The sequence below is a fragment of the Peromyscus maniculatus genome, chromosome X (genome assembly GCF_049852395.1).
Source record: "Peromyscus maniculatus bairdii isolate BWxNUB_F1_BW_parent chromosome X, HU_Pman_BW_mat_3.1, whole genome shotgun sequence".
NCBI classification, from domain to species: domain Eukaryota; kingdom Metazoa; phylum Chordata; class Mammalia; order Rodentia; family Cricetidae; genus Peromyscus; species Peromyscus maniculatus.
The window spans coordinates 102436894-102464861 of NC_134875.1; the positions used below are offsets into that span (position 1 = coordinate 102436894).

Below are 27968 nucleotides of genomic sequence, written 5' to 3' on the forward strand. Positions count from 1 at the left end.
AATCGAATACTCAAAGCCAAGCAGTCAAGAAAATGGCCGCAACCATAGAGCTCTTCTCACGGATCTGCTCTATTTCCCCCTAATAACTGTTCATTTCAGAGAATATAAGACTGAAATATCAAGGAAAATGAGTTACAGCCATCCTCTTCCTAATGTGGAGGAAATGGCCTTCCTCAAGGTGGACAACCTGGCAAACTTCACTTCATCCAGCACGCTGAAGCGTGTGTTTGAGGATTACGGGCCCGTTGGTGATGTGTACATCTCCGAAAATCACTTAACCGAAGAGCCTTACCGAGTGGCCTTCATCCATTTCTACAACAAACGTGATGCTGAGACCGCAATGGTTGCCTTAAATGGAACTTTTCTGGATGGTTATAAATTACGAGTGCAGATGGTGCACAATGATATTCCACAGCATGCTCAACCTAGCTGTGGCCAGGGAGGGCAATACCATTTTGAAGAAGACAACCATGAATACCAGAGTAACGACAAAAGACACTGTTGTTCCTCCACCAGTCACCGATCCAGATCTCAGAGCAGATCTTCTCCAGATCATTCAGAATCTCTGCCTCAATCTCTTCGCTCACACAGAAGATTATCATCATCAACAAAAAGATCCAAGTCCAAGTCATCGATGTCCGATCATCAGCTGCGGGAGAAGTCCTGTCCAAGGTCTAGACACCGTCCACGAGAAAAAAAGAAATCCAAATCTAGATCTTCACGCACACATGCCTTCGAGTGTCCCGAAGGAGGAGGAGGAGGTAAGCCCAAATAAGAATAGCTGAGGAACCCCCAACTGGATCAGGCCCTCTGGATAAGTGAGACAGTTGATTGCCTTGATCTGTTTGGGAGGCATCTAGGCAGTGGGACCGGGACCTGTCCTCAGTGCATGAGTTGGCTGTTTGAAACCTGGGACTTATGCAGGGACACTTGGCTCAATCTGGGAGGAGGGACTGGACCTGCCTAGACTGAATCTACCAGGTTGAACTCAATCCCCAGGGGAGTCTTTGCGCTGGAGGAGATGGGAATAGGGGATGGGGGGTTGGGGGTGGGGGGGCTGGGGAGGTGGGGGTTGGGAGGAAGGGGGGGTTGGGGGGAAGGGGGTGAGGGGAGGGGATTAAGGGGAGGGGGGAGGTGTTTTGGGTTTTGGGGTTGGGGAGGGGTTTGGGAGGAGGGTGGGGTAGGGGGTAGGGGGTGGGGTAGGGGGAAGGGGAGTGAGGGGAGGGGGTGGGGGAGGGGAGAGGGGGTGGTGGAAGGAGTTGGGGAGGGGTGGGGGAGGGGAAAGGGGGTGGGGGGAGGAGTTGGGAGAGGGGGAAGGGGATGGGGGGAGGGGGAGGCGTGAAGACAGGGGAATTCATGGCTGATATGTAAAATTAAATTACAAAATAAAATAAAAAAAAGAATTCCTCAGCAAAGAGCCTGAGTACTGGGAAGGGTGGAGGTAAAGGGAGAAGAGGCTTACTGAGTTGAGAGAGATTTTGGCAAAAGCCAATAGAAGTTGTAAAAAATGATATATTGTCTAGTATTTTATTGTAAACTTGTGTCAAGTATTAAAGTTAATTTTATATTGCATTTTATTGCTGTTATTGAATATTATAATTCATGTAAAGTACAGAAATTTAAATTTTTTCTTATTTATTTGAAGTAAAACTTTATCATCTTTAGAATGCTCACTTTATAAATATAAAGTTAATACAGTATTAGCAGCATTTGAAGCTTCCTATGACAACGTGTGTTCTTGTTTCTTATCTAAAACTTGGTAATTAGATATGATTCTTAGTCTTCGTCCTTTCAAGTTAAAAATCAATGAAAACTGTAAATGCTTATTTGCTATATATTTTCTAGTCTAAATGATAAGCAAAACATTCATTTGTATGAATATATTACAATTAGTTTTTAAGAATGTATTTATTATGCACCATTCAAATGTTCATATGTGTGTGTGTGTATATGTGTGTGTGTGTATCAAACACAACTCTAGCAGCTGAGGAATTATACTTAGCTACTAACGTGGTGTTTACAGTACAGATTGAGTACTTTATGTGTTCTATTTACTCGTATATAAGGATGATATAGTTGTACAGAAACAAATGACAAACTTATTAATAAATAACAAACTTATTAAATTCATGACAACTCCTCTTTCAGTCACCCTGACTTTGCATGGGTATAGCAGTACACACAAAGAATCAGGCAAATAATAAATAGACTTTTACTTTCTTTTGACTTCCACTGTCTATTGACTTTCATGTATGACCTTATAAAAACTGTTAAGAAAGTTAATGATATATAACTTGTGTGTTACATGCTGTGGGGTTTATTTGATTATATATTCCTTAATATAATAGCTTTCTGGACTTCAAAGTTTGTTGATGTATTTAAAACCAATATTTGAAAATGCATATAGTGCTAGTCTTTTTTTTTTTTTTTTTTTTTGAGACAGGGTTTTTCTGTGTAGCTTTGTGTCTTTTCCTGGAACTCACTTGGTAGCTCAAGCTGGCCTCGAACTCACAGAGATCCACCTGGCTCTGCCTACTGAGTGCTGGGATTAAAGGCGTGCGCCACCACTGCCCTAATATAATAGCTTTCTGGACTTCAAAGTTTGTTGATGTTTTAAACACCAAAATTTGAAAATGCATATAGTGCTAGTTTTATGAAATTATATGACACGCTTTGGGATCATCCATCACAAATACTGTTTTACAATGAATTAACGAGAAAACTGATTAACATGCTTCAGAAAATTCAAGATGCACATATTTTAATATTTGAATTTTATAAGCTATAGTAAGTGTCATATCTGGTATTGTCCCATAAATGTCCTCCCTAGGATTGACATAACTCACTCCTGACTCAGTCCTAAACTTTATTAAACTGTCTTTTGTGTCTCAGAAAACTATTCTGTGAGACACTTATTCCTAGTTTGATTTCAGAGCTTGAACCAACTCTCAGAATCGTTTCTCTTTGTGCTTTGCATTTGATGACACTAGTTCTAGTGTCCATTGCTGTTGTTTTTTACTTTATGGTTACTATTACAAAATCCTTTGCTTAGAAATTATGTTCAATACCTTATTGTTTTAAAATTGGAAATACATTCATTAGATAGTATATTCTGATCATGGTTTTCCCTCTCTCAACTCCTCCCAGTCCCACCTCACTTGCCCAACCACAACTTTTTTCTCTCTCATTAGACTCAATAGGCATCAAAACAAGACCCCCCCCAAAAAAAAAATAGAAAAGGAAAAACAAACACCCAAAGTAAACACACAAGACATGCATACTACTAAAGAAACATATTTATTTATGCAGAAATCCCATAAAAACATGAAACCAGACACCATAATATATAATCAGAAATATGTACTGTTATAGAAATACTTTTATTTACCCAGAAATCCAATAAAATATGAAATTAGAAACCATAATATATAATCGAGATCTATAAAGTTAAAAATATTTTCAAATAGAGCATGAGACAAAGAACCTCCAAAAATGCCACAGAGCTAGTTTTTGTTGGCCATTTACTGCTGGGCATGGGTTCAGACCTTAAGTGTGGTTTGAATAACCAATGAGATTTCTTTGGAGAAGATTAATTTTCCCTTTGGGAGTGCGTATCAACAAGAGATAGCTTCTGCATTATGAATGGGGGTTTCTGTCCAATTCCCCACTCAGGTCTGGAAACCCAACTGGCTTAGACCCATGCAGGCCCTGTGCATGCTATCACAGGCTATGAGTTCATATGTGCAACAGCCTGTTGTATCTGGGAGGCCTTGTTTCCTTAGAGTCTTACACCCACACTGACTCTTAAAATCTTTCTACCTCCTCTTCTACAGAGTTCACTAAGCACTGAGAGGAGTGATTTGATGAAGTCATTCTATTTAGGACTGAGTGTTCCAAATTTTCTCTCTGCACATTGTCTAATTGTGGATTGTCTTAGTCAGCGTTCTATTGTGAAATGTCACCAAGACTAAAGCAACTCTTATAAATACAAGAATGCATTTAAATGGTGCTTGCTTATAGTTTCAGTGGCTTAGTCAATTATTAGCATGGCATGGAGCATGACAGCACCAACACCACCGGCAGACATGTTGCTGGAGAAATAGTTGAGAGTTCTACTTCTGGATTCTCAGCAATGGAAAGAGAGAGATCCACTGGACCTGGCTTGGGCTTATGAAATCTCAAAGCCCTCCCCAATGACATACTTCATCCAACAAATCTATACCTTCCAATACTTCTAAGTGTTACCACTCCTTGATGACTAACATATGAAATTTCAAACATATGAAATTATAGGGGCCATTCTTATTCAGACCACCACATGAGTTTTTATATTTATTCCATCTTGTGCAAGAGGAAACTTCTCTATTGAGGATTGAGCAGGGTACTGATCTATGAATATAGTAGAATATCAATAGGAGTCATTTATTGCTATGTTCCTTAAGTAAAACAATAGTTTTACCTTAGGTGTGTGATCTATCTAACCTCAGGTTCTTTACCATCTTAGCAGTGTTGAGCATGGGTTCCATCTCAAGGACTGTACCTTAAATTTAACCAGACAGTAGTTTGTTATTCCCACAACCTTTATGCCACTACTGCACCAATGTATCTTGCAGACAGATCACCAGAGTAGATTAAAAAAATGTTCTTGGGTTAGTGTTTACCTTTCTCCTTTGGCATCATGCAGGGTACCTTCCAGCACAATGAATAAGAGTCAGTAGGAGTGAAGGCTCTAGGTAGGTACCAGCTCAAATTCTCCATGTTAAATGAATTATTTGGGTGTTGTTTTCAGTAATGAGGCCTTACTTTCAGGTTATTGAGACCAACCAATAGCCTCAGCAATAGCCTGAGTTGTTTGGGAGTTTCTGTGAGGTTCCTTTACCAAGAACTCAATAATATGTAACACATTCCTGGTGCTGGAGATTTCACTTGGTAGCAAGGGTTGTCTAGTGAGGCTTTGTCTTCCCCATTATTTGCATTCAGATTATTTAATGTTTAATTATTTAATTATATAATGTTTTTTGAGACAGGGTTTCTCTATGTAGTTTTGTGCCTTTCCTGGAAATCACTCTGTAGCCCAGGCTGGTCTCAAACTCACAGAGATCTGCCTGCCTCTGCCTCCCAAGTACTGGGATTAAAGGCATGCATCACACTGTCGGCTTATATGTATATATTTTAAGAAATATCTGCTGTAGTAGGTTTCCCATATGACCCCTCAATTTGCCCTCTTTATACTCCTCACCATAAATCCTCTTCACAACCCTGTTCTGTTTAATCTTCCCTTGCCTCTGGTATGAAAACTACTTGATAATGGTGGATAATCTTTTTTATATGTTTTTGGACTAGGTTTGAAGGGATTTTACTGAAAATTTTTACATCTATGTTCATAAGAGAGACGGGTCTCTAATTTTTTTCTCTTTTTGGGGTCTTTGTGTGAAGTTTTTCCTTCTGGTGACATTTTTAGAGCAGAATTTGTAGATAGATACTGCTTAAATTTAGTTTTATATGGAATGTTTTTCTTTTTACATGTATTGTGATTGATAGTTTTTTTTTGCATATAGTAGTCTAGGCTGGGATCTTTGTTCTCTTAGAACTTGGAGAACATATGTCTGGGCCCTTCTGGCTTTGAGAGTCTCCGTTGAGGAATCAGATGTTATTATAATGGGTTTGCCTTTATATATTACTTGGTCATTTTCCTTTTCAGCTTTTAGTCTCTCTTTGTTCTCTATGGTTATTGTTTTGATTATTATGTGCCCAAGGTACTTTCCTTTCTGGTCTAGTCTACTTGGTGTTCTATGTGCTTCTTGTACATTGATAAGCATTTCCTTCTTAAGGTTAATGGAACTTTATTCTATGATTTTGAGGATATCATCTATGATTTTGGCCTGTATTTCTTCCTCTTTATTTTCACTGTTCATAGACTTGGTCTTTTCATGGTATCCCAGATTTCCTGAATTTGCCTGGATTTTTTTTCATATTTAACAGTTTCTTTAACTTATGTATCCATTTTTTCTACCATGTCATTGACAACTGACATTCTCCCTTCCATGCATCTGTTGGTAGGACTTTTCTCACAGATTTATTTGGTTTCCTAAGTTTTTCATTTCCGATTTTATCTTAGTTTGTGGGATTTTTTTATAGTGTATCTCTTTCTTTGCTAATTTCTACTGTTGTGTCATAAATTGTTTTCATTATTTTATTACAATGTATTTTCACAGTCTTCATTACATTGCCTGGTAGAGGAGCTTTTGCAGGTTGGTGGGTTGCAGGGAGGACTATAGGTAGGATAGGAGAAAAGGGAAATAATTCAGGGTATCCTACTCACACCTTTGAAGTGGGGGTCCCCAGGGAATCAGAGGTATGGTAGGAAGAGGATATCCTGTATGAAGGTGACAGTAAGGCAATGAGTCATCTGGAGAAACAGGGATGAAAGAACTAGAGGGACCCTTTGTCTGAATCAGGAGCTCTACTCTCTAATGAATGAAGTAGAAAAGAGAGGGAGGGGAAACTTGTAAACATGTCGTTACTGGGCTGAGGGTTAGAACGAAGAGCTCTTAGCAGAAGACAAGGATGATGGGATTTGTCGACCTGAGTCACTGCCAAATATTGTCACTGGAAGTTCAGTGTAGAATGTATTTTGAGACTGACAGGAAGGAACGGAGGTGGTCTTGATGGGTCCATATGATGTAGGAATACTGAGGCCACTGGAATCAGAGTCCCCAGGAAATGGAGGTGGCAAGTGTTTTGCCATGGGTTTGGGATGAGAATGAAAGAACTGTAGTGGTGGGAAAGAGAAAGAGGGATAATTTCCTACCAGATTCCCAGGTATTGTGGATTGTTAGTTCTGAGATAGAGAGTTTAAACTTTATGTTTAATTAGACTTTATGTCATGTTTAAGCCAATGATGTTTACTTGTAATTGAAAATTGCTATTCAGATATGCCTCATTCTATAACCCTCTTTTTGATCATGACAGTTGGTTCAGCTTCACTAAGCCAAATAGACTAAGATTTTGAGGGTGAATTGTTTTCCCTTGGTAATGAATGGCATTGTCTAATGTATGTTAAGTGGATGTTAAGCAGGCAAAACCAAGTGCCTTTTGTCAAAAAGTACTTGAAATATATTCATTGGTCTATTATTTTGTGTAGAAAATATCAAAATCAAAATTATAGACTGCATCAATTGTCTCTACATAAATCAGGGTCACATTCTCATCTCCAGCCCCCAGTTTAGGCCAGTTTTCAAAGTGTGTTCCTTCTCTCTGACAACACATGCACATACATAATAACAAAATTCTACATGTAGAAACTCACACTTGTATGTATGACTCAGATTTATTGTAATACGTTTTTGAAAGATTTTTTTCAAATTCTATTATGTAGTCCATGTCATCCATTTGTCTATATTCATAAAGAGAACAAACATTGATGTTATGTGATATTTCCCTCATATAGAATCTAAATTAAGAATGCAGACTACTGCAGCATTAGATAAAACATGTAGTATCAAGGATAGTAACTGAGTCAGTTTATGCAAAATGGACTCATTGAATCAATAAAATAATGCAGTGTTTCTCAAATTCAGTACTACAGTGTCCCCATTATCAAGAAACTTAAACAACAAATTTCAAAACAAGCCAGTAGAACAGGTAATACTAATGAGTTCAAAAACTCTTCAAAGTGTAGTGGTATTACAAATAAGCATTGTTTTTCCAGAGGCATCCTGGTTACACTAAGACACACGGAACCATACCAGTAAAGTCATAAGTAAAATATAATTATAACATTTCCCCACTTCTCTCTCCTCCCTCCAGACCTTCTCAAGCCCTCCTACTCTTACCACTTCTCAAATTAATGACCTCTTTTTCTTTCATTATTATTATTACATGGACTTATAAAAAGATAAATATATTCATACAACCCACTGTGTCCCTTTATTGTTGCTTATATGAATGTGATTCCAGGGCTGACCACTTAGTATTAGATAACTAACTAGGAGGCCCTTCCTTGGTAGTCTCTGAGCAGTCATTAATTGCTTGTAGTTCATTATCTAAGGTCAGGCCCCTTGAGTTTTTCCCCTTCAACATCAGCATGTCTATTAGTGTTGTCATTGTTTGGGTTTTGTTTTTTGTTTGTTTTGACAGAGGATTGTCATGTTGCCCAAGACATCCAAAAGTTCTTCCAGCCCTAAGATTCCAGTAAGGAATTTCCAATCCTGTATCAATTATATATCTATTTTAAAAGTGCCTTGTGCATTTTAGAATTCTGCTTCAGTATTTATTAGGTTTATGAGAAAATAAAATAAAAATGAAATATGGTGCCTTTGAGAAGAATTCCTGGGCTAGGGGGCCTGACACAGAATTTATTAATTTATTCACTTGATTATTAGTTACTTACATACTGTGTTGGGATGGAGAATAAAAACTTAGCTTTCTTTTCATGCTTGGGGACACAAGATTCTCTACTACTGGGCTACAACATCCTCCAAGCCCCAGATAGCATTTTTGAAACAATTTAAATTTTTTTCCACAGTACTGAAGGAATTTGATTGCATAATATGTAGCCATTAAGATCTTATTTTTAAAATGAGAGGAAACAATTGAAGAGGGTTAGTTCTAACCCTGGTGAGTTTTCAAATATTATGATACAGATATGATAAGAGGCATTCACAAGAAAAGCCAGAAGTTCCTATGTACATGAAAATGAGCATTGCTTCATTTAGCTATGATTACCTTGAAAAGGCATTTTGAAGTATGTGGTTTATGTAATGCACTACTGGCATTAAAGCCCTGTAATTTAGCTTACAAAAACTAGACCACACAGAAGAACTTGAAAAGGGTTCCTAAAAAACAAGAGCTCATGATTGAAAGTCAGCGATGGGCAGTGCTTGGCCTAACAAAGTTACTTGGAAATATTTGCAATGGGTAAGATGAAACTTAATATGCATTTGGTGCATGCTTTGTAATAATGCAAAAGATAGTGAGCACCTAGACATCTCCTCTTGATTGGTGCTATGTTACCGGTTGATCAGGAAAACTCACCTTAGGCTGAGGGTCATAGAGATGAGAGGATTTGGAAGAGGATGAGCTGCAACAATACTCTTTTTAAAAAAAAAAAGTGGGACAAGAGTCATTGTTCCACTTGTTCACCAAGATGGAAAGTCCAAATGTTCTAACAAGAAAGAGAATGAATCTTCACCACTGCACAAAAGTCAAATAGAGATTGGCTCATGAAGAAGTCTTCCGTCAATTTCTAAACAATCTGAGAGATGATCACAAATTTATGAGGAAAAACATCATACCATACCAAGCATCATAGGTGAAAGTACAGAAGAAAAGTTGCTGAAGAGACTGCAGTTTAATGACCAATTATGAGAATTAGGTGGAAATGGAGCTTTTTCTTTTTCACTGTGGTGAAAAATAGGGTTAGGATGGGAAGAGTAAATAACTCCACAATAGAAGGTAAGTGACAGAAACTAATTTGGGGCTCAATAACTTACAAAAGCAGAGATAAAGAGGCATTGTGGTCTGTAATCCTAGCATTCCTGAGGCTGAAGAAGGATCAGGACTTTGAGGCCTGATAGTATCAAAAAAAAACAAAGCCAAAAGAAAAAAAAAGACTAACAAACATAAAAGACAACTGACATTTATTCCTTCCCTAATGTAATGTGAAGGTAGGTTTTTTTTTTTTCATTCTAATTTCAGATTCACATTTAGACAGTTTCTCCTGAGGAAAGTGAAACGTAGCTTATCAATTTATTGTTCTTTTTTATGAAAACTCTTACAACTGGAGTGAGATGGAATACTTAAGTGGTGATAATTTGCATTACCCTGATGGAAAAAGATTTGGGACACTTTTTTTCACACATTTATACATGTTTATGTATTCTTTTGAGATGTGGCCATTGATTTCATTGGCCCCTTTGATTTTGTGAAGATTCTCTTCTTTGATTCTTTTAGGAATTCTAGATACTAAGTCCTTCCAATATTTATAGCTGTAATTACCCTTCCCTGTTCTGTAGTTTGTATCTCCACGATATTGTTTCCTTTGGTAGGCAGCTTTATAATTTTATGTATTTCCTTTTTTTTTCAACTCTTGAGATTATTCCCTGTATTAATGGGGTCCTTGCAAAAAAAAACTTTGACTGTCTATATCCTGCAGTATTTTTCACTTGGAGTTTTAGAGATTCAGTGCTTTCACTAGTCTTACATTAAGGTGTTTGAACTCTTTTGAGTTGACTTTTCTTCACAGGATCAAAGACAATTATCTAATTTCATTTATCTGCATGTTTTCCCAGCACTAGTGGTCAATACTTTCTTCTCTCTGATGTGTGTGTGTGTGTGTGTGTATGTGTGTGTGTGTGTGTATGTGTGTGTGTGTGTGTGTGTTTGTCAAAAAGCATTTATAAGGTTGTTCCTGTATAAGCTTATTTTAGTCTCTTTATTCTCTCCCATTTGGTCATATTTTTTTTTTTTGAGGGGGGTGTTGTTTGGGTTTTTTTTCCAGCACATGTGTCATATTTTTGGTACTATGACTCTGTGCTCCGTGATATAGTTTGAAATAAGGTATTATAATATCTATATCATTGCCCTTTCTGTTAAACATCACTTGGGCTACTAAGGATGTTTTAAGATTTCATGTGAATTTTAGGATCATGTTTTCTCTTTCTACAAAGAATTTCATTTCAATTTTGACAAAAGTTATATTGAACTTTTAGACTACTTGGAAACTTAGAGAGGTTTTATAATTTTGAGATTGCCAATTCCATGGTCATGGGGAAGTCTTTCCATTTACTAGATTCAACTTTGATTTACCTTTAGTGTAACAAAAATTTCACTGTAATGGCCTTTAATCTCCTTGCTCAACTTTATTCCTGATATTCTATTAGTTTTTGAAGGAATTGTAAATGGAATTGTTTACCTTGATTTGCTAAAAGCATGCTCATTGTCTATATATAAAATAATTTTTTTCTTAAAGTATTTACCAAGCCTCAAAATTTTCTGATAAAATATTTTGGGTGTTTTAAATATAGCATGATATAATCTATAAGAAAAATTCTAGCACTCCACAAAAGTATGTAGAGAACATGTATATATACCCTTGTCTTACTCTTGATTTCAGAGGAAGTATTTCCAGATTTCACCCTATTTATTATATAATAATTGTAAGTTTGTCACATGTGGCAACAATTATCTGTTAATATGTTCCTATACATAGCTTTTTAAAAACTTTCATCAGGAAGGTATTTTGAACTTTGTCAAAGACCTTTTATGTATCTGTTAAGATGATCACATCATTTCTGTAGTAGTCTGTTTATGTGCTGCATTACCTTATTGATTTGCATACTTTAAACATGCTTATATGTCTGTAATGAAATAGATTTTATTGCAGCATATAGTTTTAAAACTGTTTCTCATTAAATTGGCAAATATTTCATTATTTGTATATATTCATTAGAACAATGTTCTATAGTTTTTCTTTGATCTATCTTTACCTGGTTTTGGTATAGTGACATGAAATTTTGTAGAATGAATTTCTTAACACTCCTTCTACCCATATTTCAAAGAATATATTAAATAGCATTAATGTAAATTTTTCTTTAAAGGTCTAGTAGAACTCAGTAATGCTTCCAGCTGATCTAGATATCTTTTTCTTACGAGTAGTCTTTCTTATTGCTTCAATCTTGTTTCTATAAATATTCTCAATACTTATGCCTTCCTTGGTTCAATTTCAATACATCATATGTGTCCTCAGATTTATCTATTTTTTATAGTTTTATGGTATCACATATAGATTATAAAATATTCCTTAATACTCACTTGAATTATACTAGTATATGTTGAAAAGTCCTCTGTTTCATCTCTAATGTTATTGATATGAGTCCTCCATTTCCTTTTATTAATTTGGCTAAGGGTTTATTGATTTTTTTTACCTTTTCAAATATTTTTGCTCTATTAATTCTTTGTATTCTTTCAGTCTAAATATGTTAATTTATGCCCTGATCTTTATTATTTCTTTCAGCTATGCTGAGTTTGGTTTTGGCTTGTTCTTGTTTTTCTGTGACTTTAATGCATATCATTGAGTTATTTATTTGAGATCTCTCTGATTTTTTAACATTAACATTTGTTAGTATAAACTTCTGTTAGAATTTCCTTTCCTGTTTGTGAAATATTTAGGTAAGATATGATTTTATTTTCATATGACTCTTATGTGCTGTACAGAAGTTTTTATCTGTATATTTCTATCTGAGGCTCTAAATGGTTTAGCTTGTGAATTTCCAGGTTTTGAGAAACTTCCTGTCATAATTACATGTAATAAATTTTCACTGTTTTTAGTTCTCATCTCAGCTCTTGGATTTTTACTATGGATGGCACCTTGATAATTTCCCACCACCCCTAATAACACAGACAAACCTATGCTCTACTTGCTTCACTGTGTTCCTTTCTGCTCCTTTGCACTTTTCAAATGTCCTATCACATTTTTTATAATACCAATATTTACCACATTTCTCTCTCTCTTTTTTTTTTTTTTTTTTTTGTTTTTCGAGACAGGGTTTCTCTGTGTAGCTTTGCACTTTTTCCTGGAACTCACTTGGTAGCCCAGGCTGGCCTCGAACTCACAGAGATCCGCCTGGCTCTGCCTCCCGAGTGCTGTGATTAAAGGTGTGTGCCACCACCGCCCGGCCCACATTTTTCTCTTTGGAAAGGAGTTTATTCTTTTGTTTTCTGAACTCGAATGATTCACAGCACCACCCAGATGCAGCTTGGAATTTGTCATCCTACCTTTCAAGTAAAAGCACAGATATTTTGTGGAGTCCCAAATCATGAACTATTATTATAGAACTGACAAGAAATTCTTTTGTAGTAGAAAATGATACAGATGCAACCAGGCTTAGCAAATTTATGGAATTTGGTATGTTATTTATTTTGATAATAATCATTGAAAATGGTTTGAGATGACATTTCAAATATTTTGATGTATTTTTACATAATGATTAATCCTATGAACCATTTTCTTCTATCTAGGTAGCATGTATATTGATTTTTGTGAGATATCAGAAATGTAGCATATTTGACAGCAAATAGAAATATAAAACGGTAATCAAGTAGAACTCAGTTGGAGACAAATGTGTTCCCCAATGGGATGTCATAAAATAAATGTGAATTGCAAAAACTAAGGGTAAGGCTGGTGATGTACTTGTCTACACCAGAACTTCCAGAAATGTCTATTCTACAACACAGAGGATAGATTCCTTATACAGCAATTAGGCCCAGAAGCTGAAGAGTATTGATGTTATAAAATTCAGTTTTAGCCAGAAGGCTGCAATTTTCTCCCAGTGAGAAACATTATCTAAGAAAGCCCCACTATAATCAGTTATTTCTCATCATAATCTTTTTTTTTTTTTTTTTTTTTTTAGTAAAACCGAAATTTATTACAAGCCATAGTCGTCCTAGGGACCTCCATGCTATATATATAGCCTCTATGGTTCTATGGGTTGTGGTTTGATTGTTCTTTATTTTATATCTAGAATCCACTTATGAGTGAGTACATACCATGACTGTCTTTCTGGGTTTGGGTTACCTCACCCAGGATGATTTTTTCTAGTTCCATCCATTTGCCTGCAAATTTCATTGTTTTTCTCTGCTGAGTAGTACTCCATTGTGTATATGTACCACATTTTTTCCATCCATTCTTCTGTTGATGGGCATCTAGGTTGTTTCCAGGTTCTGGCTATTACAAATAGTGCAGCTATGAACATAGCTGAGCATGTATCTTTATGGTATGAATCAGCATTCCTTGGGTATATGCCCAAGAGTGGGATGGCTGGGTCTTGAGGTAGTTCGATTCCTAATTTTCTGAGAAACTGCCATACTGATTTCCACAGTGGTTGTACAAGTTTACATTCCCACCAACAGTGGAGGAGTGTTCCCTTTGCTCCACATCCTCTCCAACATTGGCTGTCATTGGTGTTTTTGATCATAGCCATTCTGACAGGTCTCAGAGTCATTTTGATTTGCATTTCTCTCATCATAGTCTCATGTCAATACAGTGAAGTGTCTATTATAACAAGTTGCTTCTTTGGTGTTGTCTTAGATGTATAAGTTTAGGTTCAATATACTTTTGGTTTGAGAGGCACTCTATGTCAATTCCAGATTCTAGTAACATTAAGAATTATTCAAGCCGGGCGTTGGTGGTGCACGCCTTTAATCCCAGCACTCGGGAGGCAGAGCCAGGCGGATCTCTGTGAGTTCTAGGCCAGCCTGGGCTACCAAGTGAGTTCCAGGAAAGGCGCAAAGCTACACAGAGAAACCCTGTCTCGAAAAAAACCAAAAAAAAAAAAAAAGAATTATTCAAACTATTTTAAACCTATAAGTTTAATTTAATTTTTGTCAGTATCTTGAACAAATTTATAATTTAACCTCATGAGTTATCAAAACCATATCATTCAAGAAATATTAAACATAATATCCTAAAATAATGAACATCAGTACAAAAATGTAATTTTAAAGAAAGCACTAGCACTTAAACTAAGCTACAGTATCTTCAAGCATATTAATATCATTGCTACAAACTGAAATGACTTTATTTTGATGAGTCTTCCATAGTAGTTTCTAAGGTTGTATGTACAGTGAAATATTGAAATAGGATATTTTCCAATTTTCTTTGAAATTTCTCTAAATTTATTTAGGATATCAAAATCTTTGCAAAGGAAGTTGAAACCAGATTCCCTTTCTCCCTTTACTTGTAAAAACTATGCTGTGTCATTAACAATTGTATTAATTTTGAAAATAATAACTATGTAAAATATCCAAATATTTGTTTCTCCATTCATGGTGTTTATAGAAAAAGTTTGTGCATACTATTTTATGGTAGTTCAGGTTTTTGGAATTCCTTTTTTACTACTTCTTTTTATGTTAACTGGTCCAGGAGATAGTTGATCTTCTGTCATGTACTTAGTAGCAATTTTGTTAAGAGTCTGGCTAATCTTTTTGTAATAATATGAAAATATGTTAGATGAGGAGCAAGGAGAACTGTATTTTTCAGTAACAAACTGAATAATTCAAATAATTCTGATACCTTGGAATAACTTAATTTTAAGAATTGGAGTCCAAATTAATAAATCTGTACTAGTCCTTCACAATATTTCTTCCAGGAGAAAATATGGAAAACAAGCAGTTGCAAACAGAAAATTCAGACTCTGATGTAATATTTGTAAGAGCGTATCAATTAGAAGGAAATAGATCTGAAAGTCTGACTACATGTCCACCTATCACAAGTCAAAACAGAATTAATAACGTTGATTTTACAAAAAAAGAAGCATGTGATGGAGGTAAGTCACCTCTAAATTTACTGAATTGAGTGTTATGCTGGTCTCACTTTACAATATGTGTCTTCACAGTAGCTTAGGGAAAATGAGTCAGATATTTTATAGAATTCAGTACTACCATAGTAACAAAGTAGGCTGCAACTCTGGAGTTGAACTTTTTGTAGCATCCTTCTACAATAAATGCCTTTTCAGTAGAATATACTCAAGAACCACCTGCAGTGCTTCTGTGAATTTGAACAATTGAGTTTATTTTTGTTGTAAAATGGGATAAGGTGACCTCTCAGTACATATTGAGATGTCTTATGTTGTGGCTAACAATATTTGCCATTTTTCATAAGTCTAATTGTCATTATTTGTTATGTTAAAAATTGGAGAGGTCAACATCCTCAATACTAAGCAGACATGTTGAAAACGCCAATCAAGTGGATCCAAAATGGGGGAGAAATGTGTTAGTACTGGAATAATCGTAAAATGGGACAACTCTAAGATTGTTGATGTTATACTCACCTGCAAAAGAAAGATTAGGAATATTGACAAATACCTGACAGTTCTCTCCAATGTAGTCATGTAGACCCCACAGTCAAAAATACTGATACTGAGAAATTTTGCTCTAACTTCACTACTTCTTACTCTATCACAATATGAAATATGCATTATTATTAATATCAAAGACAACTAAATAGATTAGTTTGTTCTACAAACTCAAAAATCTTAGAAATCTATATTGCATATCAGATCAATAACTAGATAGAAGGTATGTATGTGTAAAGCCATGCAGATAAACCAAACTATCATAGTAAACTCAACAACAAATCTAGTTTGCAGTTTCTCTGCAAAAGGGCTCTTCAGGAAAATATTCTCTGCATACAACCAACAATAGGAAATTTATGGAGTTTTATATTATTATTATTATTGTTGTTGAAAATCATTTAGTCTACATTTCTTATATATTTCTTCGCTAGTTAATGGTATTGCCTACCTTTTAAAACATATCTCTGCCACTTTTGTATGCCTTCTTTTTGAAAACTCAGACAAGCAACATTTTCAATAGCATAAAGTAATGGTAAAAAACTGAAAAACTAAGCCGGGCGTTGGTGGCGCACGCCTTTAATCCCAGCACTCGGGAGGCAGAGCCAGGCGGATCTTCGTGAGTTCGAGGCCAGCCTGGGCTACCAAGTGAGCTCCAGGAAAGGCGCAAAGCTACACAGAGAAACCCTGTCTCGAAAAACCAAAAAAAAAAAAAAAAAAAAACTGAAAAACTATAATCAAGTGGATCTGAACTGAAAATAGCTGTGCCTGTTCTTGCAGAATAGTTCTTAATATTTTGGAGACAATTGTGAATAATCACAACCAAAGGAAGAAGATGTGAGGTTACATCTAGAATGTTCTAGTAGGATGATGACAAGAATATGGCTGAACTTCCCACAATTCACTAGTCTTGTGTCTTAAAACTAGTCTTATGAGCCAAAAGTCAAAGGTTTCAGTTTTGCAAAATAAAGTGCTCTAATCACACATAGTACTACTTTTTTTCTTCCACTAAGTATGAGGAGTATTACTAACAAAAGCCCTAGAAGTTTGTTCTTGAACATGGCCTCACATACATCCTAAGAAGATTGTACTATAATATTTGGGTTGTTCCACAATGCCCTTACCTGCATTTATATGTTATGTTTAACCTAAAGATTTAGAGTAGTAAGCAATTCATCTAAATTCAAAATCCTTGTAGCATTTAGATTTACTCAAACTATTTGAAATCTTTACAGATGATTGTGCTTTGCCAGTGTCTACAATATTCACAACTTAAAATAATTCTGAATATTTGAGACCATAACATAAAAACAATGCTGTAGATTAATGAAAAATTGAGAATAATGCACTTTAGGTAAAAATTAGCAGTTGATATTGACTGCAGTATACTTGTTTGGTCATATTAATCACTTTATTGTGAATTGTAAGAAAATTTTTGGCATACCTTCCACAATGTTAGATAACTTTATGTAAATGGTAAAATGCTGAGAGATTTCATATTGATTCCCTTTATATTTTCTCAAAATTTATGCAGTCTTTTAAAATGAATTTAAAATGTTTCATTGTTTACTGTATATAATATGTAGAAAATTTACACTTTTTTTGAAAGTTGCTTCTGAAGCAACATTTCAGGATATTATTTTATAGCAGATTTGATTATTTGAGGCTTTTTCTTGCCTCCTCCCATTTGTGGGTACCTATGGAAAAGACCATTTGTATTTTTTACAAGGGGTAATCCTACTAGACAACAGTTCTTTTCATTAAAACAATCTGAAAGTATGACAAAAAGTGAAAAAATAGAGATAACAAATTTGGGACATGAAGATTATGATTAAAGCAATTCGACCAAAAGAGTAAAAAGTATTAAGTTTACAAAATGAAATAAATTCCCATGGAATGAGAATTTGTCATTTATATGGAATTTTACAAGACATAATTTGTAATCCAAAAACAAACAAGTAGAAAATCCACAATTAGGGTCTAAATTTTTGAAGGTATACATATCTCAAGGACTATAACCAAAGCAATTATTTTAGTTGACCTAGTAGAGAATAGATAAGAAGAGGAGGAGGAGGAGGAGGAGGAGGAGGAGGAGGAGGAGGAGGAGGAGGAGGAGGAAGAGGAAGAAGAGGAAGAAGGGGAAGAAGGAGGAGGAGGAGGAGGAGGAGAAAAGGAAGTGGGGTCCCCAAATTGTTGATTGATAGAGCATGAATTGAACTTAAGTGACTTCAAGATTGACTGATTTAAATGTTTTATAAATTTTGGTGATGCATGGCATAAGACTTCTGAATATCTTATCACAAATGTGAATGAGATATAGGTTTAATTACATACAATTAAATGCCAAGAATTCAATAAGTTGCAAATCAGGAAACTTTTTAAAGTTTCTACAACAAAGAACATTTTCTCAGTAGAAAATTCTCTGATACAACTATTCAACACAATTATCGGAAATGGCATATTTGTGTAGTATCCAGTAAACATAGCTTGGAATGATATTTTAGTGTACTTTTGATATGTATTTTCCCAATGTTTAAAATTATTTATTGTTTTTAATATGCTAGTTGTATATTTCTTCTGAGAATTCATAAATGCAGGATCTTCAAAAGAAAATCTAAATGTTGCATACCCTTAATCAACAAGTCTCATTTGAGAACAATTATTTCTCTCCCTAGTGGGCATATCTCGTTTTTAAATAGTTATGGGTTGACACAATTGAGGGTAGTAATACAGTAATAAATATCTCAGGGATAAAATAACATCCCAGTAATGAGACTCTAGGAGTGCTTGCTACCAAATGTCATTTGACATAGAAGATGGCTTCCAAGCAATGCCACTTGGCCTCCAAAATCAATAGTGATTATATTGAGAAACCTTGCTCTAACCTCCTGATGGCTGTTTCTCTTCCAGTGAGAAATAGGAAATTTTACAATCTAACAAAAGTAAAGTAAAATACTTTGGTCCTTGAACATGTTTTTATATACATACAGTTGTCATGTCCAAGGGGAATCTCAATTCTTCAAAAGTCTATGGCAATCCCTAAATGACAGTCCCTTGGCTCTGCTGAAGCTGGGCTATAAAAGTTTGCTGGTGAAGAGATAAAAGCCTACAGTTGACATTCCTCTGGAACAACTAAAATGTGTTTCTGTCAGTCGGAAAGTCCCACTTCCCTTGGAATATACATGTGGTTACATATCAAAGCCAAAAACCAAATTCCAGGCTCCTCTGGTCCCTAGTAACACATAATTTTTATGAATACCAAAACCCCTACACTACCCTGATGGTACTTCTCACTTCCCCCTCTACTCCTTCAATATGTTAATTCCCAGGCTATTCTAGCTAACCAGCTCTCTTTCTTCCTCAATAACTTATAACTTACAGGACTATTCCACCATTTTTTTGCTATTTTCTCTGGTCCAAAGTGAGAGCCCTGGCATTCACCTGATGCCTCTGATTGTTCTCTCTTTCACATCTGCCCACTCCCCAGTCATGCAGTGGTCACTTCAGTGTTTTCTTCACTGTGCACTCAGTTATACTAGTCTATTATAATATTTGGGATTTTAACAAGATCTTATATGTAGTACAATGGATCAATATACTCATTTACTCTGATTAATAATTTCAGGCCAACTCAAAATCCTGGTAACAATATGAGTCATTCATATTATTTTGAATCAAAAACATTTTTTCATTTGCCAATTTCTTCAATAGACTTATACTTCAAATAATCCCATGCATTATCAAGGTACATCATTCCAGATCCTAGAAATAAAAAAATATAAATTATTGAAAATCAGATAAAATTGGAATTTGAACTAAAACACTAGTATTGAATTTTAATTGCAATATATTTGCTTGATCATGTCAATATTTTTACCATGGACTAAAAGAAATTGATTTTTGATAAAACTCCTAAGGAGAATATTTAAAAATACATGTTCTGCTTTTCTCTTAGATGTTCCTAAATTTATCCAGGAAATTGTTAAGCTTTTACTATGAATTTGAACAATCCCTTTCTTACTTTTAAATATAGATTGTGTTGTTGGCCAATGTACTGATTCTGAAAATATTGAATCTTCATGAAATATCTAACTCTTCAGGCTCCTCTTCGTGTGGTTTATTTTTCTTTACTGAAACTGGATTATTCTCTCATACAATACATCCCAGTCAATTTCCTGTCTATCATTTCCTTCTAGCTCTCCCAACCACATCACCCTCTCTTCCAGATACACTCCCCATTCATTTCCCTTCAGAAATGAACAGGCCTTTAAGAGACAACAAGCAAGCACAACAGAGCAGGTTACAATAAGACAAGGCAAAACCCTCCTATTGAAGCTTGACAAGGAAACCCAATAGGTGGAAAAGAGGCCCATGAACAGGAAAGAGAACCTCAGAGACATATCTGCTCCCACTGTTAGGATTCTCACAAAATTACCAAGTTAACAGTCATAAAATACACTCAGAGGACCTGGTGCATGTGGTTTATAAAACAAATGTTTTAAGAAATATTTTATGGTGGGTCTGATTCTTAGAATTCCTTCCTACTTCTTCCCTTTTCTGATATCAGGTGAAGATGACCCTTTGCATAATATGCTTAGCTGTGATATTGCTAGTTACCAGTCAACTACATGTGTTGTTATGGAAGAAGAAAAAAGAGAATGCCAATCTTGGATGGGAACATCTCCGAGCGAGTCACAAGTTCATACTTTCATGGAAGGAGATAGTGTTAATGATAATAATGAGAATCCAGATCTAAAATATGACCATTTGTATTTTGCAAGACTTCTTGGAGAAGAAAATATGCAGAACAATGAGAGGCTAGTGGAGAGTGAACAATCAAAGTCTATATTTAACAGTCCTCGTAGATCAGAAGCAAATGCAACTGACACATTGATAGCAGCTCCGTCTACCCGAAGTCGGACAAGAAAAAGACGCAGGAGCCAACAAAATTGGAGAGAAAGACCACGGATGGAAAGTAAGTTGTAAAAAATGACATGATTGTTCTATTGGTATGGAAAGGTTTTACTGTAGATATGAGAGACAGAGCAGCTAGAGGCATTTGGAACAGTACAAACAGACAGAGAAAGAAGTAGAGAGAACATAGCCAGCACACTGGACATGGCCAAGGCTATCTAAGAGATGGAAAAATAGCACGGGATAGGAAATAGAAAAAGCAAAGTGAGAATAGCAGGAGCACAGAAGAGGGAGAAAGCCAGATTAGAAGGAGTATCAGTAGATGGGGGAGGGAACCGCCAGGAGACTGGTGTTGGGGCTTTGAAATAGACTTGTTAGTAGGGACTGGGGTAGCCTGAAGGCTAGCCTGGACCTTGATATGCTGACTGAAGAGCCATACAAACCTTTTGTTAGAGGTATAGGAAGTTACTCCTTTTGTAGTCAGGGAACTGGCTTCACAAATTTCTGAGATATGCTGGCTTTTGTCAACCTGCCAGAAATCCCCCTATACTTCAGGTTGGGTTCATTTCTTGATATTTTGACTGACATTTGGAGTTTGCAGACTTGAAATTTCCTTTTGACCTGATGCAAGTCACCACCAGATTCACAGAGTAAAATGTTATGGATTTTTTTAAAAAATTTCTTCACCAAAGAATGTTCCAGACAATTGTATCTATCTGAGGGGACACTTCTAATCTTGAGAAATAATTGAGAGCCGTTGAAGCTAAGTTTAGGCACCATGATATTACTTATCTACTGTGGAACAACCAACAATGCTTCCAGTTTCACAAAATGCAAAGAAAACCTCCCCAGTGAAATTATTTTAGCATAAATTCAGTAATGCTGATGTTGAAAAATATTCTAACTTATATTTCTCTCAGAACTTATATTTCCATAGAACTTATATTTCTCTCAGAGTGTGAAATATGGGTTATTACTACCTTGCCAAGGGTGATTGAAACTGTTTTCATCATGAAAGTGGTATTATATGAATCCAATAGAGCATACAAGAATGCTTTAGGTTCTTCTGAATACCATGTTATATACTGTATTAGGTCCAATATATTGATTTGGTATTACAGGCAATTTTTGTCAACTCAAAATCATCAAAACTGAAAGAAGCACATGGAAAATACCTCAGATATGTCTTTGAACTTACCTTCATCCTATTAGTATTTTGTTTCAATGTTAATGAGATGTATCAGCTCAGCAGTTAAGGTCAGCTTGTGTTCTTCCAAAGGACCTGGGTATCTCAAAACTACCTATGACTCTAGATCCAGGGGATCTGAACACTGGTAGTTTCAACAGCCATCTGCACAGATGTGGCATACACTCACACAGACAAATACACACATGCATAATATAAGTAAAACTTTTACAAAATATTTTTTAAAGCTTTGAGAATTATTTTTGGTTGTTTACTATCTTGATTAAATGCCTCTCCAAGGGGATATATAAGATTCTGAAAAATTGAACAGAAGTGCCCTCTGATTCACTTAAAATTTCCAAAAATTGGTCTAGAAAAAGCTATTTCAAAAGAAGTTTTGAAATCCTCTTGCCTTTCCTTGTCAATTTAGGTTTTTATTCTTTGCAAAAGTATTGATTCTATGTGAAATATGAATCAAATTAAGATTAAATATATGAATCTTTAGGTGCTTCTTTTCTTTTTTTTTTGCAACAATGTTTGCAGCATTTGTTATAGTTTTGACAATTCTTTTCTGATTATCTTCCACTTTATGTTTACAGGTGAAGCAAATTCATTGGATGTTGTACCTCAAGGTAATTCTGAACGAGACCATGTTCCCTCCATTCAACAATCTGAAAATAGGAGAAAAAGTGAGTGTGGGTTTTGGACAACAGTAGTAGTCTGTTTTTTTTTTATTTTACAAACTTAAAATTTTCTTAGAACTTCATACATGCATATACTTGTATTTACATCATTTCTTTTTCTTACTCTACCCTGAAACTACACCTATATATTCCTGACTCATTCTCATATTCATGACTCCATGTATATATATATATATATATATATATATATATATATATATATACTACAGAGTAAATATATTGTTGCTCATATATACATGTGTATATGACTTGATACTTTTGATTGTGGATTGGATGACCTATGAGTGGGTTCTCACCCCTAGAAGAAAATATCCATACCTTTTCAATATCCATTGATTGCCTATAGCTCTTCATCTAGGGGTGGGATATTATAAGGCTTACCCTATCCCCATTGGCATGAGGATGCATCTTGTTTAAACAACCATATTGAAAAATGACTTCCTATAACTATTCTCATAAATTAGTGAAAACAAAGATTTTCTGGGCACCTGTCGATTTCCTATTTCATTGCACTTCAAATCTTTATAGTGATATGTTCAGGGTTCATTGTGTGTTTTAAGTCTGTTTTATTTCCTGTGATTTTTTTTACTTTGATCTTTACTCCTCCCTCTGCTAATATAGCCACCACAGGGGCTCTTCTGTCTTCACTCCCTCTCCCCTGAAAATTTTCTGTTATTTAGTATATTGTGAAAATTTTCTGAGACTCATTGCTCATCTTGATCTCCATCTCCAAACCTCTCAGTTGTAATCATATTCACACTAGAAGTAGCTTCAATTGTCAATGAGCCTATCAGAATGAACTCTTCACTTTTCTTTTTTTGCTTCTGACAATCGTGTTTTTTTTTTTTTTACTTGCATCACTCACCTTATTGGCTAGCTTCCCCCTCCTCCCAGCTATCCCCCAGTTATTCCCTTTAAACTATACCAGTCCTTGATTGGGCATGATCACCACCCTCTTTGTTCATTTTTTTTTTTACTGTTTTTAGAAGCAAAATTTCAAAACACTGTTATATGCTGACGTTTTGTTTTAGAGTTCCTTTCTGATCTTTTTTTGTTTGATAGTCACAGTTATAGACCATCATTTTCAGGATGTGCGTAGTGGTATTTTTTAAGAGTCTGGGTAACCTCTTTTTTTATATTATTAAAATATGGCAGATAATGAAACAAGAGAACCACAATCTTGGACAGAAACACTTCACATTAATTCAAACAGTCCCATCATAAGTAGAGATTAGCTTGTATGATACAAGCTTGATTGCGTGAACACAGTTGTTTGTGTTTTCTTGCAGGAGAACATATGAAAAATAACCAGAAGCAAATGGAATATCTACAATCTGAACCAACGTCTAAAAAACCAGGTGTATCAAAAGAACACAAATGTGAAGTATTGATGTTATATAATAGTTCCCAGAAAAGAACAAGAAGGAGGGGCCCAGGCCTTCCAAAAGCCAACAACTGCATGAGATGTCAGTGTCCTTTGAATTCTCTGAATTCAGTACTTTGGAAATTTCTTCATAATTTATTATTTAAGTATTTTGAACATCTTACAGTAAATGAGTCTGTGATTTTTTTTTTTGAAATTAGCAGCACAAACATTTACTCAACATATAAGAATATCTGAGTTGCAAACTTTTTTAGGCTTTTCCAGTGGGAATGTGATCAGACCACTATAAACAATAACGGTTCTATAGGAGTGAACCTCTGCTGTGGAATGTCATTCTGTATGCTGTGAATGTGTATTTCTCTGATTGCTCTGTGTTGCTGATAAGTAAAATGCTGATTGGCCAATAGCCAGGTAGGAAGTATAGGTGGGATAAGCAGACAAAGAGAATTCTAGGAAGAGGAAGGCTGAGTTAGGAGACATTTTTAGTCACCACAAGAAGAATCAAAATGTAAAGTACTGGTAAGCCGCAAGCCATGTGGCCAAGTATAGATTTATAGACATAGGTTAATTTAAGATGTAAGAGCTAGCTAGGGAGAAGCCTGAGCCATTTGCCATATAGTTTAAAAATAATATAAGCCTCTGTGTGTTTATGTGTGTCTGAGCAGCTGAAGGACTGGGCAAGGCACAGGAAAACTTCCAACTACAAACCTCTATCATTTTGTTTTCTCTTGATAATAAATTATAAACTGTTTGCTATTGTAATTAGTAATAGTGGTAGTAATCTATTGTAAGTCAGGAAGAGAGCATCCCAGTATAATTTTGATATGCACTTACATTCCTGATGGCAAATGATATTAATCATTTTTCCATGTATTTGTTGGTCACTTTTATTTCTTCTTTTGAGAAGTCATCCAAAAGAAAATCTATATCAACAAATGAAACTTTGCATAATTCTGTTCCCATCCCCAGGGAGATCTGTTAATATCTGCAAAACAATTTTGGTTGTGATAATGAGTAGTATCTGAGGTTATGTTAATTCTATCAAGTATGACAAGGCCAAGAATGGTATCAATCATCTTATAAACACAAGAAATGCTACCCAATAATCAAGATGCCCTCAATATAGTTGGTGCTTCACTTAAAAATGATACTCAGAACTAAGAATTAATGTTTCTCTCCCTAGGTGCAAGCCCACTATAATGATTTATTTTCTTAAGATGGCTTCTTATATTTCCAATGAAAGCTTGCAACCCATGAGTCTAGAAGTAAAGTTACAGACTAATGAATATTAAAAGATAAGCAAAATTTAACTTTAATATGAGTGTTGTATCTTGAGTAGAAACTTTCTTTGAGACAGCACAGATTGCTCAGCAGTTAAGGTCAGCTTGTGTTCTTCCAAAGGACCTGGGTATCTCAAAACTACCTATGACTCTAGATCCAGGGGATCTGAACACTGGTAGTTTCAACAGCCATCTGCACAGATGTGGCATACACTCACACAGACAAATACACACATGCATAATATAAGTAAAACTTTTACAAAATATTTTTTAAAGCTTTGAGAATTATTTTTGGTTGTTTACTATCTTGATTAAATGCCTCTCCAAGGGGATATATAAGATTCTGAAAAATTGAACAGAAGTGCCCTCTGATTCACTTAAAATTTCCAAAAATTGGTCTAGAATAAGCTATTTCAAATGCAGTTTTGAAATCCTGTTACCTTTCCTTGTCAATTTAGGTTTTATTCTTTGCAAAAGTATTGATTCTATGTGAAATATGAATCAAATTAAGATTAAATATATGGGCCGGGCGGTGGTTGCGCACGCCTTTAATCCCAGCACTCGGGAGGCAGAGCCAGGTGGATCTCTGTGAGTTCGAGGCCAGCCTGGACTACCAAGTGAGCTCCAGGAAAGGCGCAAAGCTACACAGAGAAACCCTGTCTCGAAAAACCAAAAAAAAAAAAAAAAAAAAGATTAAATATATGAATCTTTAGGTGCTTCTTTTCTTTTTTTTGCAACAGTGTCAAGGCAGCATTTGTTATAGTTTTGACAATTCTTTTCTGATTATCTTCCACTTTATGTTTACAGGTGAAGCAAATTCATTGGATATTGTACCTCAAGGTAATTCTGAACGAGACCATGTTCCCTCCATTCAACAATCTGAAAATAGGAGAAAAAGTGAGTGTGGGTTTTGGACAACAAATTATCAGGGTAAAACAAACAATGATGATACAAGTGTAGGGATGGGATTGACCTTTAATAATGAGAACTCAAACCCACAAAATGACCTTGTATTCCTTTCAGGATTTAGCTGTCATGGCAGTAATCGAAATGGCCAGAAGCAATTGCGTCATCAACAACCTGAGTCTACATGTGTAATTCCCTTTACATCAGAAGAAGATACCACTAAAATTTTAATGGAAGACCCACTTACTAGAGATAGAAGAAATACAAGAAGTGCGAGTCCGGAAGTTCTGATAGTTGGAGAAATGACTGAAAGTAGACCACCTCAACCTATTCACCAGGTGGCTTTAGTCAAAGGTCATCATCCTGTATCACCTGAAACTTTTCCACATCTTAACATGCATGAACCTTTGTCTAATGGTAGGCCAGCTTTTCCACTGAACATATCTGAGTTGCAAACAAGGCATTCTTTCACATCTTCTCCAACAAGAAGATGCACTGCACATAGAAATCAGTCTACATCTGTAACACCAGCTAACTTTATCAATGTGGAAATTAATAGAAACGAACACACAAACATATTTTCACATTCTAATGAGGGAGGTATGCCGAATTCTGAAATAATTTCTGTTGCTCAAACTTCCAATACTGGTTTAGAGATTCCTTTAGCTACAGTTCCTTATGGAACATCAGGGCAAATGCTTACACAAATTCTTGAGGTAGAACATGATAATTGCCCTGAGAGCGTTTTAGAGGCCCGTGACTCATCTTCAAGTCAAAATAATACAAGTGTTCATTCTGGTGAAAGTAGTATTTCTAGTTTTGTTTCCAGTTCTTTTTCACATTCTACCAGCAATACTACAATTTCTTCATTACATTCATTGTCAACACCCCGCCGACCAATTTTGCAAATCCCTATTGTTTTGCAGACCACTATTATAAGGGATGAAAATTTACCAGCTACTTTTGAAATTAATGAAAGCTATAATGAACCAATTTTATCTTCTCATACACCCTCTGAGGCCAGGCGAGCAAGACGATTTGCAGGCCGAGAAGAATCTGATGATAGTGATTCTTGGCCATTTTTGCCTAATTTTGCCAACTTCAATGATATTCATAATAATCATCCTAGAGGACTTACCAAGGAACAGATTAATAGTTTACCAATAAGATCTTTTTGTGAAAATGATAGATTAAATATCTGCACTATTTGTCTTGCAGAATACACAGAAAGCAGTAGAATTCGCATTCTGCCTTGCTCTCATGAATATCATGATGAATGCATTGATAATTGGCTACCTGAAAAATCTAACTGTCCTATTTGTCGTAGACAAGTAATCAATCCTCCTGATGATACAGAAATTCCATTTTGAGTTCTTGACCTCAGACAAATAAATTGTTATAATGATGAATGAAAATTGTCACTTGATGTCTCAATTTGTGTTTCTATTGATTTGAAAAGCATAATGACCAAAAAGCAGCATTGGCAAAAAGGGTTTATTTGGCATGTACATCCACCCACAGAAGAGAAGGCAGGAACTCAAGGCAGGAACCTGGAGCTGTAAGCTGATGCAAAGACCATGGAGGGGTGTTCCTTACTGGCTTGCTCCTTATACAACCTTTTTTCTTATGTAAACAATACTGTCCTGGACTCACCCCCACTAATCACCAATTAAGAAATACCTTACAGGGTAGCCTGCCTGCAACCAAGTTCTGTAGAATCATCTTCTCAATTGAGGTTCCCTC

General features: G+C 35.5%; 1 protein-coding gene across 1 annotated transcript; it reads left to right on the forward strand.

Annotated features, from left to right (window-relative positions):
• LOC143270757 (uncharacterized) lies at positions 1-27640 on the forward strand. Its single transcript, XM_076561800.1, has 7 exons — positions 1-761; positions 15150-15326; positions 20419-20826; positions 22551-22640; positions 23945-24121; positions 26127-26216; positions 26343-27640. The coding sequence occupies exons 1-7, from the start codon at positions 128-130 to the stop codon at positions 27593-27595; spliced, it is 2829 nt and encodes a 942-aa protein (XP_076417915.1). The 5' UTR covers positions 1-127; the 3' UTR covers positions 27596-27640.
• The last annotated feature ends 328 nt before the right edge of the window (positions 27641-27968 follow it).

What these genes read in the sequence shown, in the direction of transcription:
- LOC143270757 (XM_076561800.1), top strand. Translation starts at nt 128, where the DNA reads ATGAGTTACAGCCATCCTCTTCCTAATGTGGAGGAAATGGCCTTCCTC. An exon ending in AAAAGAAGCATGTGATGGAG is followed by an intron (nt 15,327 to 20,418) that starts GTAAGTCACCTC and finishes TTCTGATATCAG; the next exon opens with GTGAAGATGACCCTTTGCAT. An exon ending in AGCCAACAACTGCATGAGAT is followed by an intron (nt 24,122 to 26,126) that starts GTCAGTGTCCTT and finishes TTATGTTTACAG; the next exon opens with GTGAAGCAAATTCATTGGAT.